Source organism: Rhipicephalus sanguineus, chromosome 6 (assembly GCF_013339695.2).
Source record: "Rhipicephalus sanguineus isolate Rsan-2018 chromosome 6, BIME_Rsan_1.4, whole genome shotgun sequence".
In the NCBI taxonomy this organism is placed as follows: domain Eukaryota; kingdom Metazoa; phylum Arthropoda; class Arachnida; order Ixodida; family Ixodidae; genus Rhipicephalus; species Rhipicephalus sanguineus.
The window spans coordinates 150,250,289-150,267,627 of NC_051181.1; the positions used below are offsets into that span (position 1 = coordinate 150,250,289).

The 17,339-nt window shown below is 45.2% G+C and overlaps 1 protein-coding gene across 1 annotated transcript in view; it reads left to right on the forward strand.

Moving 5' to 3' along the window:
* The window catches only part of LOC119397634 (uncharacterized), a 35,229-nt gene that overhangs the window by 6,114 nt on the left and 11,776 nt on the right, over nt 1-17,339 (forward strand). The window contains 9 exon segments of the mRNA XM_037665061.2: nt 1,344-1,497; nt 2,220-2,520; nt 4,052-4,166; nt 5,321-5,460; nt 6,096-6,257; nt 9,211-9,363; nt 15,042-15,212; nt 16,227-16,372; nt 16,374-16,402. Coding sequence (XP_037520989.1) covers nt 1,344-1,497; nt 2,220-2,520; nt 4,052-4,166; nt 5,321-5,460; nt 6,096-6,257; nt 9,211-9,363; nt 15,042-15,212; nt 16,227-16,372; nt 16,374-16,402 — 1,371 coding nt within the window.

Consider the following 17,339-nt stretch of genomic DNA (forward strand, 5'->3'; position numbering starts at 1 on the left):
CCGAAGCACACTGATGATAACATAGACATCAACAGCATCTTACTCTTCTACTTAACTTTTCTTAAGTTAGAGCCTAGAACACTGTTACTACATACGAAGAACCGAGTCTCACTGTTCGACCACCAAGTGGTTACGGCCCAGACGAAAGTTGCATCGTACGGAGTCTTACTGATCGATCAGTTTAGTGATTACAGCCTAGACTGAAGGGAAACGAATTCCGTCCAGTCTTAAGTACCTTGCGGTAACAAAGAAAAGGGGAGGTGGCCACTGGTGGTCCGCCTCGACATTCCCTTATCCAATCCGTTCATTCTCAGATTAAGCCACTCCCTACCGGGCTGTCCTTAATCTCGACAGCAGTGTCTTTACAGCGCAGACAGGCGTTTTGGCACTCTTTCCCATCATGGCTCTCCCTCTCCTTCCCACGCTCTCAGGGATTCTCACGGTCGAAATACATCTGTATTTTAGCCCTGGTGCATTCACGCCATTTTCCCATACACATCGAGTTGAACTCGCGGAGCCAGTCGTTAAACCGTTCCGGGAAAGAAAAGGCGTCTGCGTGACCCTGCCTCCCACGCATTCGACCTTGCATTGTTGCAAAAGCACATCTTGGTCCGTGTTGGAGCGACTGCTTAGAGCGGGGGATGTCCTCCTCATTTTCCCACACATTCAGGCCGCCGACCTCTGAGAACGGTCGCCTGACCGCAACCCATGCTGGCCATCGGGGCAGACAAGCTTGCTCAAAGGAAGCCGTTTGCTTTCTCTTGATAATTGCCCAGCGAAAAGACCAGGCAGGGGGAGAGCCGAGAAAGAAGCTTTGTACGACGTACCGTGCCGCGCCGTCCTGTCTGCAGGATCGACTTATGAGCGGCAAACATAACAAGCCCTCTTAAGTCTTGTATGAGTTCACAAGGACGTCACAATGAATAATTGGTGCTGGTTAATTTGCAGTCCTAACAGGATAGCCATTGAGTTAAACTAGTTGCGAAATTTAACCGCCATGCATAAAACGTTGCCATGCTTTTTTATGTGCCTAATGTTTTGCTGTGTTGTATATTTAATGAGTTGGCACATGCAACATGTACATAACCTGTTGATGCAAATTGCTGTAAAATCAGACATAGCTCTCAGATGTGGTTTATTGCGTTGTCTTAACATCCAAAGTAAACTGTTTTTCAATGCAGATTACAATTTTCACACTCAAAGTATCGCTAAGTTTGCCTCTTTGACTAGAGTATTAGTTGCTTTCATAAGCTGGAAAGGGCCGTGTAACTAATGTGGCTGAGTGAAATGGCACTTTCACTTGGGAGATTCAACACCACTCTTTCGCTTTTCTTCTACCATAGTACCAGGCACAAGCTTTGGAGTGTTGTCGGACACACAGTTCAGCTCCTTGCGTGGGAAAGTGTCTGACGCCACACTGAAGGCCATTGAGGGTATGGGCTTCAAGAGGATGACCGAGATCCAGGCCAAGACCATTCCACATTTGCTGGAGGGAAAGTAAGTTCACAAAGTACAGATTATATAGTGTCGCAATTACTACAGCAGAATCTTGTTACTTGAAACCCAATGGGATTGGAAAATTGTGTTTAATTTTAACAGGAGTTTCATTTACTAAGGAACATCTACTATAGGGAGGACGCCACCCAAATTCAATACCAACCAAATAAGAGGCAGTTGTTTTGTTTAAGTAGCAATTTCATTTGAGCGATTCACATTTGATCAAATTTCGCTGTGTTTGTGCCACCTGTGCAGATAAATGGTAGTCTTCACAGCACGTGCTTTTCTTGTTTTTAGTTTTCATCTGGCTTTACCCTCTGCCGTTCCGCTTTTTGCTTTTGTTTAGAGCGGATGGCCCACTTGCGCAGCACATATTCAAACTGCAATGTGTGAATCACACCGAAGCTACGCACAAAAATGGCAAAAAAATGCTCCCTTTCATAGATCCAATTACTTTCTTCTAGGTGCTCCACATGCTACAAATAGCACAGTTGTGATTACGAGAGCTGCCGCAGCCTCTTTACAAGCCACTGGACTAGAGACCTAACGTTAGAGATGCTGCAACGTAGTGTGCAACTCTTCCTCAGTCATCACACCTTTTCTTTTCTGTCCCGCTTCTTCAATGCAGACCACAGCAATCTGTGTAGTGGTTCATACAGACCTCTCCCCCTTTATGTAAATGAAACCCTCCTTTCCCCATCTCAACACCTGTTTGTTTACAGGGACGTGGTGGCTGCCGCTAAAACAGGCAGCGGCAAAACGCTGGCGTTTCTGATCCCCGCCGTGGAACTGCTGTACAAGCTGAAGTTCATGCCTCGCAATGGCACGGGGGCCCTGGTGATTGCACCAACGCGCGAGTTGGCCATGCAGACGTTTGGTGTGCTCCAGGAGCTCCTCTCCGGTCAGAACCAGACACTGGGCCTCATCATGGGAGGCACCAACCGGCAGTCCGAAGCCAGCAAGTTGGCCAAGGGCGTCAACTTTCTCGTTGCTACCCCTGGACGCTTGCTTGACCACTTGCAGGTCTGTCATTTCATCTTTGGTGTGCACATTATTAATAATCGTTCAAGAATAATGAAGAGGGAGGAGTGAGCTAAGAGGCTTTCATGTCACTCTCTGCAAACTTCTCTTATCAAAGTTCCCGTTGTCATTTCGGAGTTAAGTGCACTTCTACCATCCTTCGCACTGTGCTGACCTAAGGCCCAGTCTTAGGAAACAGCAGTCATTCTTCACCCCGTAGACAAGGACAACAAAACTGCAGATTGCACGTGACTTCCACTACATTTTTCAGAATACAACTTGTATTGTTAATGTCTTTCCCCACCATTTTCTTTGCATTGTGTCACCATCAGTAGTTCTAGTTTAGTCCATTGCATAAGTAAGCCTTTTCCTAATGCCTTGCTTTTTCAGCTTCGTGCCCATGTCCCCAAATACATGCATAAAAGTCTACAAATTTCTCTTTAGTTTCACTGTACTTGGCGTTCTTTCCCGCACAAAACTTTCCTGTTGAGGTACAATGATGCAGTGCTCATATACAAAGTTAACGTTTACATGAAAACAGAAATAAGTCGAAGTACTACTAGTAAGAAAGACACAAGTACAGAAACTAAAAGCTGTTGAAATAGCAGCTTGATGGAATTTGTGACCCTGGTGTACTTGTCCATCTGCTTCTATATTTGTATTAGACGACTAACATTTTTTTTCTTGTAGGATGTTCGTGAAATTCTGCTAGTGTGTTGCCAATGTTCATTTACCTCCTACCACATTTCTAGCTATAGTACCTATTGATCTTTTTTAAAAGAATCCCTAAAATATGAGGAGTCATCGCATGAGCCGAGCACTCTCTTTCTCCTTTTATCGCCATGAGCGAGCTGAAAGCTACATGAGGGGTGATGTGACATTTCATGTTGCTATGCATCATAGCCTTGATCGTTTTCTCTGAATATTTTTTCTTTGGATGCTACTTCTCGTTCACACGTGCACTGTGGTGGCACATGATGGCAGTGTGGCACGTCGCCTCCGGCACCATCAGTTGGCACACTGTTCACACGATCAAAAAATCCCTGACTGGCTCGCTTGCTACGTGGTTAGTGACAACATTGCAAATAAGAGAGCAAGCAATTTTTATCAGTTTTTAGCGCAGAATGATAAATTTCCTGGTGCGTGCAGCATAATAATATTTGGCTCACACGTTCCCAGAAGTGTTGCTGGGCTCCTTTAAGAACATGCCATGCTTTAATACATGCTTTTATGCAAGCCAGCGAGCATCTTCCATATGTCCGCAATACATTTCGGTACGGTGCTCAATTTTCTAGAAAATCGAAGCTGATTTTTCTTACTCTTGCTGACTTTAACATGACAGAAAACCTTCTCTGTGCTTATGTTTCTTATAGAACTAACACTAATGTTCCTGAATGATCATCACCTTGGTCGGTATTAACATTTTAGAAATGTTTTATTGTCATTGGGATAAGCACCCACTGCTTTGTGTAATGGTCATCAAGCTCCCTTGTTCAGTGATAGTTGAATATCGGTGCTGTGTGTCTCGTTTCAGAATTCCTCCGAATTTGTGTACAAAAATCTACAGTGCCTCATAATTGACGAGGCTGACCGTATACTCGACATTGGTTTCGAAGAGGAGGTGAAGCAGATCCTCAGAATTTTGCCAAGTAAGTGTTCTTGCCTTTCAGATCTTTTTTTGTCGCGTAGGATTCATTGTAGCTTCTTTATCAGTACCATAGCTTTCATTGTTCAAAAGCAAGAAAGTTGGGGAAAGCTTTACGAAAGGTGTTGCTGTAGCAAGCTTATTCTTTAGCACACTGTTGTGGCAAAAATATGGCACGGCATGGTACTTAGCTAATGCGTAAAGTGTTATTTTGGTTAACCTCCCTTCCTTCTCCGTTTTCTGTTTCCTTCCTTCCTTCCTTGTAAGCGTATGCTTATGGTGGTACAATTGCATGGCTTTTTTTAAAACTGATGCATTGATAGTCTGAAAGCTAGAAAACATGTTAATGCAAAAATATTTAGAAAGCTATTTATCGGGTGTTGTATAAAACAAGCACAATGTGTAACATTACAGAACGTGTCTACATTGCAGTTCTGTTTGGTTGCTTTCAGTCAGCCTTGTAGTTGACGTTGTCACATCCAATGTTCCTGTAGAGGGTTTGCGCATGGAGCCCATATTTGGCGCACTTGACAAAACTTACTGATGATATGGAAGTTCTGAATCTGTTCTGCCATGATATGCTTCTAACGATTCTGAAGATGCAAGAAATGTGGTGAAATTAAATTGCCAATAGACACAAATAACTGGTGCTCGTAGAACACAGAGCATTATTTAACATTTGCAATTAAAAAAACAAAAAAAAAGGTGCCTGGTACTTTGATATAGGTACATACTAGTATTTATTGTTTTAGTGAAGTCCTCCTTTCATGTGGAAATTGAACACTTTTTTTTTTCTAAGTCTCGTTGTTATAGCAGGCTTGTAATTGCTGGGGTTTAGCATTCCAAAACCACGATATGATTACGAGGGATGCCATAGTGGAGGACTACAGGAATTTCAACCACCTGGTGTTCTTTAATGTGCACCTAAATCTAAGTACACGGGCCTCAAGCATTTTCGCCTCCAGCGAAAATGCGGCCGCTGCGGCCGGGTTTCGATCCTGCGATTTTTGGGTCAGCAGTCGAGCGCCATAACCACTAGACAACCGTGGCGGGTGTTATAGCAGGCTTTGAAGTGGTTTTAAGTAAACGCAGGGGTGTGGTAGAGGGTCAGAATTCTGCAACCACCGATTGAATCTTCCATTTTCTTAATGCCGACAGAGCGAAGACAGACGATGCTCTTCAGCGCTACACTGACAAAGAAGACCGAGGACCTTGTTAAGGTTGCCCTCAAGAGTGAGCCCCTTTACATTGGCTTGGATGAGAACAAAGAGCAGGCTACGGTGGAAGGCCTTGAACAGGTATGCCGATTCATTGGTTCCAGTACTCGACCGACGGCTCATTTCTCATTATTAAAAAGCTAGGCATTACGGAATTACACCATTCGTTGATGTTCTCTGACTAGGCTGTGTAGAATGTTCAATACAATGCACTACAGTGTCCATATTTTTTTTTCCTCTTTGGTGGAGAGGGAAAATATGGGGAGAGGGCTTTACGGACATGAAGTTAGAAAAAAATAAATACTCTGTTATATCGAGAAATTCATTAAAATTTGTTGTACCAAGATTTAACTGTTTCTTGGGCCAAAGTAAGTCCGTTTCTTTTATAAAGTGCACTTATGTGTAGCATGTGCTTCTATGTAGTTCAACTCTGCAGAACGTTTATAATGAGTTATATAGAAGTGACATACTGCTTTATACAGTTTGACATGGGAAATAACTTATTTGAAATAAGTTATTTCCCATGAAATAATTATTTGAAATAAGTTATTTCCCATGTCAAACTGTATAAAGCAGTATGTCACTTCTGTTGTAGAGGCCCGTATTAACCTTTGTATCTTGATACCATGAGATGACCCTGGTGCTAGCAGCCGCCTTGTTACCGACAATGTCCTGTCGTGTACCACAGTGGTAAGTTTGTTTGTTCCTTTGCATAGGGCTATGTGGTGTGCCCTTCAGACAAGCGGTTCTTGCTGCTCTTCACCTTCCTGAAGAAGAACAGGAAAAAGAAGGTGATGGTATTCTTCAGCTCGTGCCTCTCCGTGAAGTACCACCACGAATTGCTGAACTACATCGACTTGCCTGTCATGAGCATTCATGTAAGTCTATCAAAGTTCACACTATGCAGTTCAGAGTTGCCCTGTAATGTACATTTTTGAATCTGCCAATGCCGTGACTTTTGTGACAGGAGTGTAAAGTTATGTTCAAGCTGATGACCAGTGACACACGGCAAACAAAGTAGTATCATTCATCAACGGAGGGAGGCACTACCTTGCCTTAACCGTATTTGTTAAAGGACCCCTGACACCAAAATTGAAACCTCGAGATCTTTGTGTTGTTTGACTTTCCTGTATATGGGGGCACATCTGACTGATTATTAGTGACGAACGTTGCCTTTAAGATATCTTAATTTGGTTTTAAAGTGAGCGTGAGTGCTCACTTGAGTTGGCTGCACCTTGCGACATCCTGGTATGACGTAGATAGAGGCCCTGTGTGACGTTCCACGAGTAAAGCAAGTATTGTGGACGTCACAGAAGGTTTGCGGGGCACGCGACCGAGGCCTATTGTTCCGCACCCCTCTGGCTCTGTTGTCCGGCTGCTCTCGAGGTAGTTTTCGTCACGCTTAACAGGTTTAACCCATACTGAGGCACCCACATACTTTCAATCTCTGATTTGAAAACTGCGCTGTCAACGTCACCACAGCTTGAGTGCACGTGGTCTTTGACGCTCCCCTGCGTGGGGCACCAGTTTCTTGTGGCTTTTAGGCGGGCGTTTTGAAGTGATGCTAAAATGGTCACAATTAACTACGCTAGAATTAGTTGTACGATACGCTAGAGCATTTACGATTTAATTTAGAGATTACTAGACACAAAGCTACAAATTACAGCAAAAAAGTCACCAACAAAAATTTCGCTGTCAGGGGTCCTTTAAGCTTTAAAATACGCTGACCTCACTCATCCTATAAATCGAGCTGCCTCTATGTGGGCATATACAAAATACGGTCTTCCACTTCTATATGCTGTATTTACTTCAATGGGCCTTGGTTATAGCGTGCTCTTCAACTCGAAGTGGTAACTTACCAACTAACGTGTTGCCTGCTCAGCTCCAGGACTTGCGTTTGATTGCTGCTGGCCACGGTGGCTGAATCACGATGGAGGCAAAAGTGCAAAAACAGCTGTGCACTCATGTTTATGTGCATGTGGTTGAAATTGCTCATCCAGAGCCCCCACTACAGCTTGCCTCATACCCATATTGCAGTATTGGCATGTGAATCCCGAGAATTTAATTAATTTTAATTAGCGTGCACATGGGTTTTCACTAGGGGTGTGCGAATATTCGAAATTTCGAATATTTTTCGAATAGTGTTTGCTATTCGATTCGATTCGCACTGAAATTTTACTATTCGAACTATTCGAACTTCCCAAAGACAAATGCAGTCAATGTCCGGTTGAAAGTGACCCTTCAGATTTTCAATATGCTTCACCTCATTACACTCTCGTATTGCGGCAAAGCTGCCTTTCAAGCTCCGTTACGGTCGAATTTAGGCAAGAGACACTCAACGTCGGATTGGAAGTGGTCCCTAGATTTCAATATGCTTCACCTCATCACACCCCGTATTGCGGCAAAGCTGCCTTTCCAGCTCCGTTACGGTCGAATTTAGGCAAGAGACAGTCAACGTCGGATTGGAAGTGGTCCCTAGATTTTCAATGTGCTCCACCTCCTCACACCCCTCGTATTGCGGCAAAGCTGTCTTTCAAGGTCCGTTACGGTCGAACTTAGCCAAGAGACAGTCAACGTCCGCTTGGAAGTGGTCCCTAGATTTTCAATATGCTTCACCTCATCACACCCCCGTAATGCGGCAAAGCTGCCTTTCAAGCTCCGCTACGGTCGCAAATGTATTAACTCAAGAAAATGCTGGTTCCAATATGGAGATAATAGATGTGGCAGAGTTGGGCGCTCAATTAATGCTGTTTTGGACCTGAAATTTGGGTAGGAAGTCCAAAAAATCGGACGCCGAAGCTTTTTAGCATCCAAAATTTCAGATGTTCTTATATATATTGACGTCTACGAGGCAGATTTGGAACTCCGGACTTGAAGGGAGCAAACCCTTGTCCACCACACCAGTTGGCCTTCCACAGAAGTTGAGAGAGGAGGAGAGGCTGAGGAAATGGCATTTTTGCCCATCACGTGTAAAGTGTTGTCGGCAACACTTTGGTTGCACCAAATCATGTACATAAATATAATTCGGCCTCTACATTGCCTCATTCTTGATAAGAAAGACAACTATGAAATATGACCCCACCAGCGCTTCATCAACCTAGCGAAAAGAAACACTTTCATGTTGCTATCTCACAAGAACATACTTAGGGATTCTCTGCAACTTTTTCTGTAATTTCACTTCGAATTATTCGAAAAATGTTTGAGAAATATTCGAAAATTATTCGAAATTATTCGATTCGATTCGCACTCAATCTTTATTATTCGAATTCGCTTCGCACCCAAAATTTTGCTATTCGCACAGCTCTAGTTTTCACAGCTAGGAACAACAAATGAAGTCAGTATACTTGACTGTACATTAACTGAATTATCATTGTGAGAGGCAACTAGTGGCGATATGTTCTCATCTGCCAAAGGTAATTTGTTGCTTGTGAACCATGGTGGACTGCAGGCATTACTGTCACAGGCCTCCTTATTGTTTCTTCAGCTACAGTAACATACTGATTGGATAGTATTTCAGTTTTTTATGCAAGTAATGAGAGGTTATCATCATTACAGCTTTGTTCCAGTAGGTACTCTTAATTGTGTGCACGTCATTTTTTAGGAAATTTGCCCTACTAAGAAAAAAAAGCCCGTAAATTAGAGTAAATATTGTATGTTATTTGATTGAACATGTAGCTTCAACAGTGTAGTTCAGAAAGCTGCATCTACAACTTTGTTGACCTTTGTGTGCAACATTAATGCTGAACCTGTTCTTTTTACCCGTTCTCGTAAGCTTGTCATTGATACAGGTTTATGTGATCTAATGGTTTTTATTTTGTGTGAATTTTTCAGGGAAAGCAGAAACAAGCCAAGCGGACGACGACATTCTTCCAGTTCTGTAATGCAGAGTCCGGAATCCTGCTTTGCACAGACGTAGCTGCGAGAGGCCTTGACATTCCCGAGGTTGACTGGATCGTGCAGTATGACCCACCTGATGACCCCAAGGTCAGCAGACATAGTTTTGTTTCAGCACCTTCTTTTTACTGCCAAGGCAACTATAGAACAATGCATCGATAACCTCACAAAATGTGTACATTATGATGGTACTTTGCCATCCCAGAGCTTACCACAAAAAAAAAATACAAAAGGTGAGACATTGGGTGGTTTCAAACTGCAACGTGAAGCCGGGCTTTCAAAAAATTCAGTTGCCAACCATGAGTTTGTGAATACATTGGACCAGTCATGGGCACGTTACCAGTAAAAAGTAACAGTGTTACAGTTACAGTTACCTAAGCCAAAAAAGTAACTCTGTTACAGTTACAGTTACAGAGTTTCCGAAAGTAACTTGTTACAGTTACAGTTACTGTGCAAAAGTAACGTCGTTACTTTTCCGTTACTGTATAAAATAATAGATCACAAATCAAATTATAGAATTTATTTAATAAGGATTGCACGTCGTAAAACTCTAGACGAAGGAAACATAAAAGGGGGCCCAACACCAGCAATCACTTTGAACGCCTCTTACTTGAAGTGGAAAACGTAGTTGATGTACTGGAACGACGGCAGTATATCCTAAGACGTTTATTAACTATACCCAGAAGCGCATGCGAAGAGCAGCGGGGAGTGCATCACGAGTGGTTACGACGTACATTGTGTCTGCTCCATATGTTTAAGGTGTGTCAGACTCTGTTCGGAGAGCTTCGGTCCGCTGGGCATACAACCGTTTTAAGTCCCGTTATTATACCTTGGAACATGACAACGTGTGCTCACGAAATCCTAAGACTGCACACCTGCGGATGATCATGGCGGTTATCTAAAAGTGCGATGCGGGGATCGGCGAAACGGGCAGGAAATGATCAACGAGGCCTAAAGAACTCAAGAGGAATGTCGCTAAAGCAACCCATGCAACGCGTTCTAAGACCGAGCTTGTTGAGCACTGCTGGATGACAGGTCATAGCTTTGACTTAAACAATGCGACGACGCCGGTTTGTGAACGAAGGTGGGGGAAAAGGAACTCTTGGAATCGTGGTTCATTCGCCGCGGCTTGCAAAAACAGCCGCCCCCCCCCCCCCTGGACATTTACAATGACATGTGTGACTAGTGGACTGGTTGACCTCGGTTCATTTTTTTTCTTTTTTAGGATGCCACCTGCATTGGGGGTGAAACGTCTGTCATTTTGTTAATAATTGTTGCATTAAGTAGGAGTAAACACTTTACAACCAGTTACAAAGAAGTTTTAAAATATCGCTTCGCTAGTTCACGGAATTTCTGGCCTTAGCCGTTTCGCGTTCTGCTGTTTTCTAGCCACCTGTCAAACACGATTAGCTCGGAGCCTCAGACGAGGGAGACTGTAAACATGGCATCCTAATGCTCCTCCACCTGTACACCAAGAACATAGCCAGATGCTCAAGTGACGAAAAGGATATATATGCTGAAAAAAAAAAAGGGACGCGAACTTAGCAGGCTGTTCAGTTCAACCACGATTGATTTACATGTTGCGTTAATGACAGACCTCCAACCTCGGTCTTCTGCAGGGAAGATAATACGCTTAGTCACCTCCTCTCTTAAACTGCGAGGGGAGCCCTATTCTGGAAAGTTGAGGGGTGGAGAGGATATATGGTAAAGAAGAAAGTTCGAAAAAGTGTTCCTGTTGGATAATTTTTCATAAAGACAGAAGTAACTGTAACGGTATTTTCCGTTACAGTTACTGCGAAAAAAGTAACAGTGTTACAGTTACAAGTTCCTCTAACTTAAAAGTAACTAGTTACAGTTACAAGTTACTGAAAAAAGTAACTAGTTACCGGTAACGCGTTACTAGTAACTAATTACTGCCCAAGACTGCATTGGACGCTCACGCCTCTGATTATGATCGGATGTGCATATTCGTACTGTGAATGTCACATGGTGCCAATGTAAGGGTCTTCAGGTACTCAGTCAAGAGAGAGAGAGAGAGAGAAAGGTTAAGTGAAAGGCAGGGAGGTTAACCAGAAGTTTTTCGGTTTGCTACCCTGCACTGGGGAAGGGGTAAGGGGGATAGAAAGGTAAGGAAGACAAAAAAAAAGAGTAAGAAAAAAAAATGGGGGGAAAACGCACACACTCTAGCACAGGAGCATCATAGTCGTTTAACGAGGTCGGTTGAGCGGAGAAACTTCAGCAACGCCTTCGTCGCTTTCTGGTTGGAAGCTAGAACGTTCCGGCACTCCAAGATTGATTGTTCCGAAAGCAGCTGGTCATCGAGGCGTGCTAGCGTTGCTGAGAGCTGTTGTCTTTGGGAACTACAGTCGAACCCGTTTATAACGAACTCGAAAGTGTTGCGAAAAGTGGTCGTTATATTAGTAGTTCGTTGTATATGGACTCGCCCTTAAAAACGGGCGCACAGCGGCCAAGCCATTTTTATTTCTTTGTGCACTTTTATTAAAGTGCTAACAACCCCTTCGGTGACAAGCTAAGCCTTTTCGCGTCGTGAAGTGACGCCCGCTGCGTGCTCACGAGTGAATTAACTGGCTTTGCAATGAGCTGACACCGTTTCACCTAAGCGCGGTACCGCGACGTGGAGCCGATCATCCCTGGCTAGTTGCGTGCAGCGCGTCGCCTACTCGGGTCGCGGAGTCACTGCCGGGCCGCTTTCTGTATGCCGTATGCGCGCGTTTGTACGTTCTTCGTGCTTGCTTCACTCCGGACCGTGCACGGACGGGTGCGGCGACTAGTCTCTTCGTTCAACGAGGCGAAAACAAGCATTTTCCAAGCAACGCGCACTCCATAAGTCTCCGCGATGCTCTCGCGGCCCTGCACGACGATGCGCGGCGCACTTCAGTTGTCACCTAATCAAACACGCAGTATATATACGCTCGCTGTCAGTGCATCGACGTTCTCGCTGTCGATGCTCGCTGTCGACGTGCATCGACATTAACAACAGCGAGCTACTTTCGTTTCTACAAGCGGTCTCGCACGACGCGGCGGCGGCGAACTTGCGAACGGCAGCATGGCGCGCTCGTACCGCCGTCACGCCGTCAATCTGCAGTGTACGGCGTATGCCACACGCGCAGCCGAGCAGATATCTACAGATGACTGTGATAAGGTTGTCGGCTATAAGGCATAACGGCACGTTCTTCGACGGCCGCCACCTCGCCTTCGCTCATTTCTGATGCTTATCCGCGAAAGCATCGCCGCAATCGCGCGGAAGTCGTAATCACCGATCGACCGGTCTCTGCCGTTACCGAAAAGACGGACGACCTTTTGCGGCACATTGTGGCGTCGACTAGTTTAGGGACGCAGTGAACCTTTTTGCGATGGAAAGTTATCGCGGTTATCACTTCTTGCATTTATGCCTTCTTGCGTTCCAAGGCATGGTTCATCGCAGGCGGTCGTAGCTGCAGAGAACGGCGTCAGGAAAGGTTACCGTGCGAAAGCTGACCGCAAGGCTTCATGCTGCCTACTATTTTTTCCCCTCACTGCCATTCTACCACTGAAGAAAAGGCTGGAAAGTGAGCGACCTCGCTCGCAGCGTCCGAAATCTGCGTGCGGTGCTCGCCGATCTGGGTATCTTAGTCGCGACTAAACTGCAGCGGGGCACGCGCGGGCGCGCGCTATGTCGTGCTTTAGAAGGCATGTTTTAACTTTTTTTTTTCGCTTCGTATGCGCCATATTTTTACCGCGACCGTGTCTGAAGTGTTCGTTGTAAAAGTAGGAGGCTTTGAAAAATGTTCGCTATATCTGGACGCAGCTTCAATGGTTAGCATAGGAAAATCGTAAGTGCACACAAATATGGTCGTTATAACCGATAGATCGTTATATGTGGGATCGTTATAAGTGGGTTCGACTGTATAATGAGGACAGTGACACAGGACGGGCGCAACTGGTTTCCCGCTGCCACAGTGAGCACAGGCAGCACTGTCTGCCATTCCGATTCGATAAGCAAAGCTGTCGTGAAAAGACATCCAAGCCACAGGCGGCAGAGGACTGTTGTTTCGGATCGGGATAGTCCGGATGGAATTTGAAGTTGAAGTGATGGATCCAGACGGTGAAGGCGGGTATGCTGAAAACCGGACGGTATTCCACATTGAATGCATTAGATCATGTGCGAGCGAGCGAATCTTTGACGCTGCATCGGTTCGTGATAATGGAATGGCTTCTTGCACGCCACCTGCATGAGCATTCTTTGCAGAACTATCGGCATGTTCGTTGCCGTCGATGCCACAGTGGCCTGGAAGCCACTGAAAAGTTATGTCATGCCCTTGGTCCTTTAATTCCTGGTAGGTTTTTCTTATTCTAATACTAGCTGGTCTTGTGCACCACGACGTTAAAGCTGATGACAGACACTGCAGGCTGACTTCGAGTCTGTAAATATGCCCCATTTCTGTGGTGACTCTGGTTCAATTCTTCGAAGTGCACTGCGGAGTGCCACAAGCTCCACAGCAGTTGACGTAGTCCTATGAGACGCTCTAAAATGATAGATTTCGGATTTTGCAGGGAAGATAACAGCGCCTGCAGATCCCTAACAGTTGTAGAGCCATCCGTGTAAAGTTTAACGTGCTCTGCATATTCCTCATGTAGCATCAGCGGAGACAGTGCTTAAGCTGGCGACGAGAGATCTGCCTTCTTCCGAACCCCCTGGCACGTCAAACGAAGTTTAGGCTGTTCCAGGCACCAGGGGGGTGTCATGATTCTTTCAGGAGGTGTGTAGCCTGTGGGAAGGCACTCTCGGAAATTCGAAATCTCTTGCAAAAGGAGGCACGGGCGATCTTCTGGAAGTGAGGCTAGGTGGTGGGCAGGGGCGCGAGCAAGGTGCCTATGTGTGCCCTAAGCACCTCCAAGGTTATGTGAATGCTAGCCGGATGATCCTTTGCAATGGCAATAGTCTCCGCTGTTTACGCGCAAGGCCTCGAGATTTCACCTGAGAAATCTGCGTTGGTCGCATTTACGCGGAAGCCAATGACAGCATATGCCGTATCAATCAATGGGCAAAATATTTGTTACGCCAGGACTCACAAATTCTTGGGAGTCATCATCGATAGAGACCTTTGCTGGAGTCCCCATGTCGCTGGTCTTAAGAAGCGCCTGACAGCCATCTCCCATCTTTTCAAATTCCTCGGAGGGAAAACGTGGGGTACATCGGTCCACGCTATGTTGCAATTATACCGGACTCTATTTCTCGGGTACCTGCGGTACAGTCTACCAGTGCTGACGAACACTTGCAAAAGCAAAATACGTACACTCGAAAATGCTCAAGGTCAGGCACTCAGAATTTGTCTCGGACTGCCACGTACTCGGTCAAGCTGCCTAGAGCAACTTTAGCCTTGGGAGCATCCAGGTTTTTCCAATGAAGTAAACTTTTAATGATTGATTGATGGATTGATAGATTGAGTGAAAGCAAAGAAAGAAAAAAAAAGCAGGATACTGATCAAAGTGACTGAGTTAATAAAGAAAGCTCAGTCTGGAGCCAATGTTTCGGCAAGGGAACTCATCTTCATCCTGACACAACCAAATCGCTAGTATAAATATTGATTCGTGGCTGAGGCTTCCATTGTTTGGCTGCCATCTCCATCTTCCCCTAACCTTTGGCATACAAGAAAATGAAGTGTATGCGATAAGCAACTTGCAAGGTCAGTGCTGTCGAATCTATCTGTAATGCACAACGGGTGAGAGGTTGGTGTAGTTAACGTGGTGTGTCTTGTCCCACGCAGGAGTACATCCACCGGGTGGGTCGTACGGCGAGAGGCGAGGGTGGCCGCGGCCACGCGCTCCTTATCTTACGACCTGAAGAGGTCGGTTTCCTGCGCTACCTCAAGGTGGCTAAGGTGCCTCTGCAGGAGTTTGAGTTCTCGTGGGCAAAGATTGCCAACATTCAGCCCCAGGTGAGTGCGACGGCATTTCGTTGTGGCGCAATGTCCGGGCTATTCACTACAGCAGCAGCAGCAGCAGCATATTTCATCACAGTGACTGCTCCGAATCTAGTGTAAGAATGAAGTACAGTCAGCCACAAAAGTTTACAGACCACGTGAGCACGTGCTAAGCTTCCTGTGCGTGCCACCTAGCAGTGCGCCACCTACTGTCGACCGCAGCACTGGGCTGGAAATGGGTCTTCTTGTTATTCACTGGCATATCAATTTTCCACTGCCGTGCAGTGCATTGTTCGTTCGCTGCTTTCATGCAAAGTATTTATCTGCAGTATGGCTTTTACACTTCTATTTTGATAGCAGAATCACAGCTATCACAGTGTGCCTCGAACTTATGCCATTGAATAGATATCATTTTGTGAGGAAGATTGCAATTGATAAGAGTTATGCTGATAGAATGCTCTCAAGACAAAAGCACATAGCCCTGGCTGCCGAAGAGTGTGTCGCGTTAAAACGAGAAAAGTGGAATATATAGAGAAACGTGGCCCAGTGAGAAAATGGCTAAGCCATCGATTAAGGGAGGGATGCGTCTTGGGCGTAGTGCTGCTGTCGATCGCTGCTGAAGTTGCGGAAATGTCATGAAAAAGCTCTTTGGCCACGTGCTCGCATCGTCCGTGAACTTTTGTGGTTGACTGTGCCTGCTGTATTGTTCTGGAATTCTGGTGCGTGGCACGATGCTGCAGGCTTCATTCCTGGCCACACTTGGTAGAGGCAGAATGAAAAAATGCTCATTTATTATTTTGGTGTGAATACTGCACTAATAAGGTACCGTTTCACAATTTTTTTTTTAGCGTTGCATGAATACAAAGCCAACCAAACCACATGTCCCCTTTAGGCAGCAGTTCCGCTTAAATGATTTCCGTTTATCATGATTCCACTTGACTGTCCACAACTTAGCCTAATGTTGCAGGAATTGCAACAATTTGCGCAGTGATTATTTTCATTTATTTATTCTTTTATTTGTATGTGCAGTTGGAGAAGCTCATTTCAAAGAACTACTACCTGCACATGTCAGCCAAGGAGGCGTACAAGGCGTACGTGCGAGCCTATGACTCGCATCACCTGAAATCTATTTTTGACGTCAACACGCTGGACCTCATACAAGTGGCCAAGTCTTTGGCTTCCTGTGCCTCCAAACGTTGACCTGAGTATCTTTTGCTCTTGGAGGCTGAGTGGTGTGATGTAAATGTGGGGACACATTGGACTACAGTGCCCATACTACAATATGAAAAGGAGAAAAAAGGGGAAAAAATGAATGTGACAGTGAGCGTGCAAGTATTATTTCATCTTCAGTCGAACGATTCTATGAGATGGCCTGTGCAGCAAAGAATATCTTTGGTACCACACAAGCGTTACGCTGCACGAGCTTTATAATGTATGACTTGCATAATGAAGTATCTTGAACGTCCCCGAGTACTTTGTTATAACGGTACTATTCACTGTATGTACTGTACTCACTGATTGAAGTGCAAAAATTTAGGGCTAAGTAATGCTCATACTTTCGTTTCCAGCAGCTACAGTTTGTGTCATGTCGGTGTAATTTTAACTCGAACACTTATATCAGAGCAATATTAACTTTAGCGGCCAGATTTGCAGCGACATGATGTGGTTATCACGAGCAGTTGCTCATAACAGTTGTTTACTAAAGAATTCAGAAGCCTTTACTCTATCGGAGGAAATGAGGGCAAGGAAGCCTAGCGTGTCGTGCCGAACGCACTGCTTTTCTTTGCAGAATAACAGATAGGTGGGCAAGTTGGTTTGGGTTCATGATATATACAGTCGAACCCGTTTATAACGACTCGAAAGTGTCGCGAAAGTGGCGTTAATCAGTATTCGTTGTATAGGACGCGACCTTAAAACGTGCGCTTTGCGACCAAGCCGTCTTTTTTTTTTTTTTTCCTTTGTGCACTTATTTTCAAGTGCTTACACCCTTCGTTGACAACTAAGCCTTTCGCGTCGTGAAGCAACGCCAGCGTGCTCACGAGTGAATTAACCGCCTTTGCAATGAGCTGACCCCTTTCACCGAGCGCGGACGTACCGACGTGGAGCCGATTGTCCCTGACTATTCGTGCAGCGCGTCGCCTA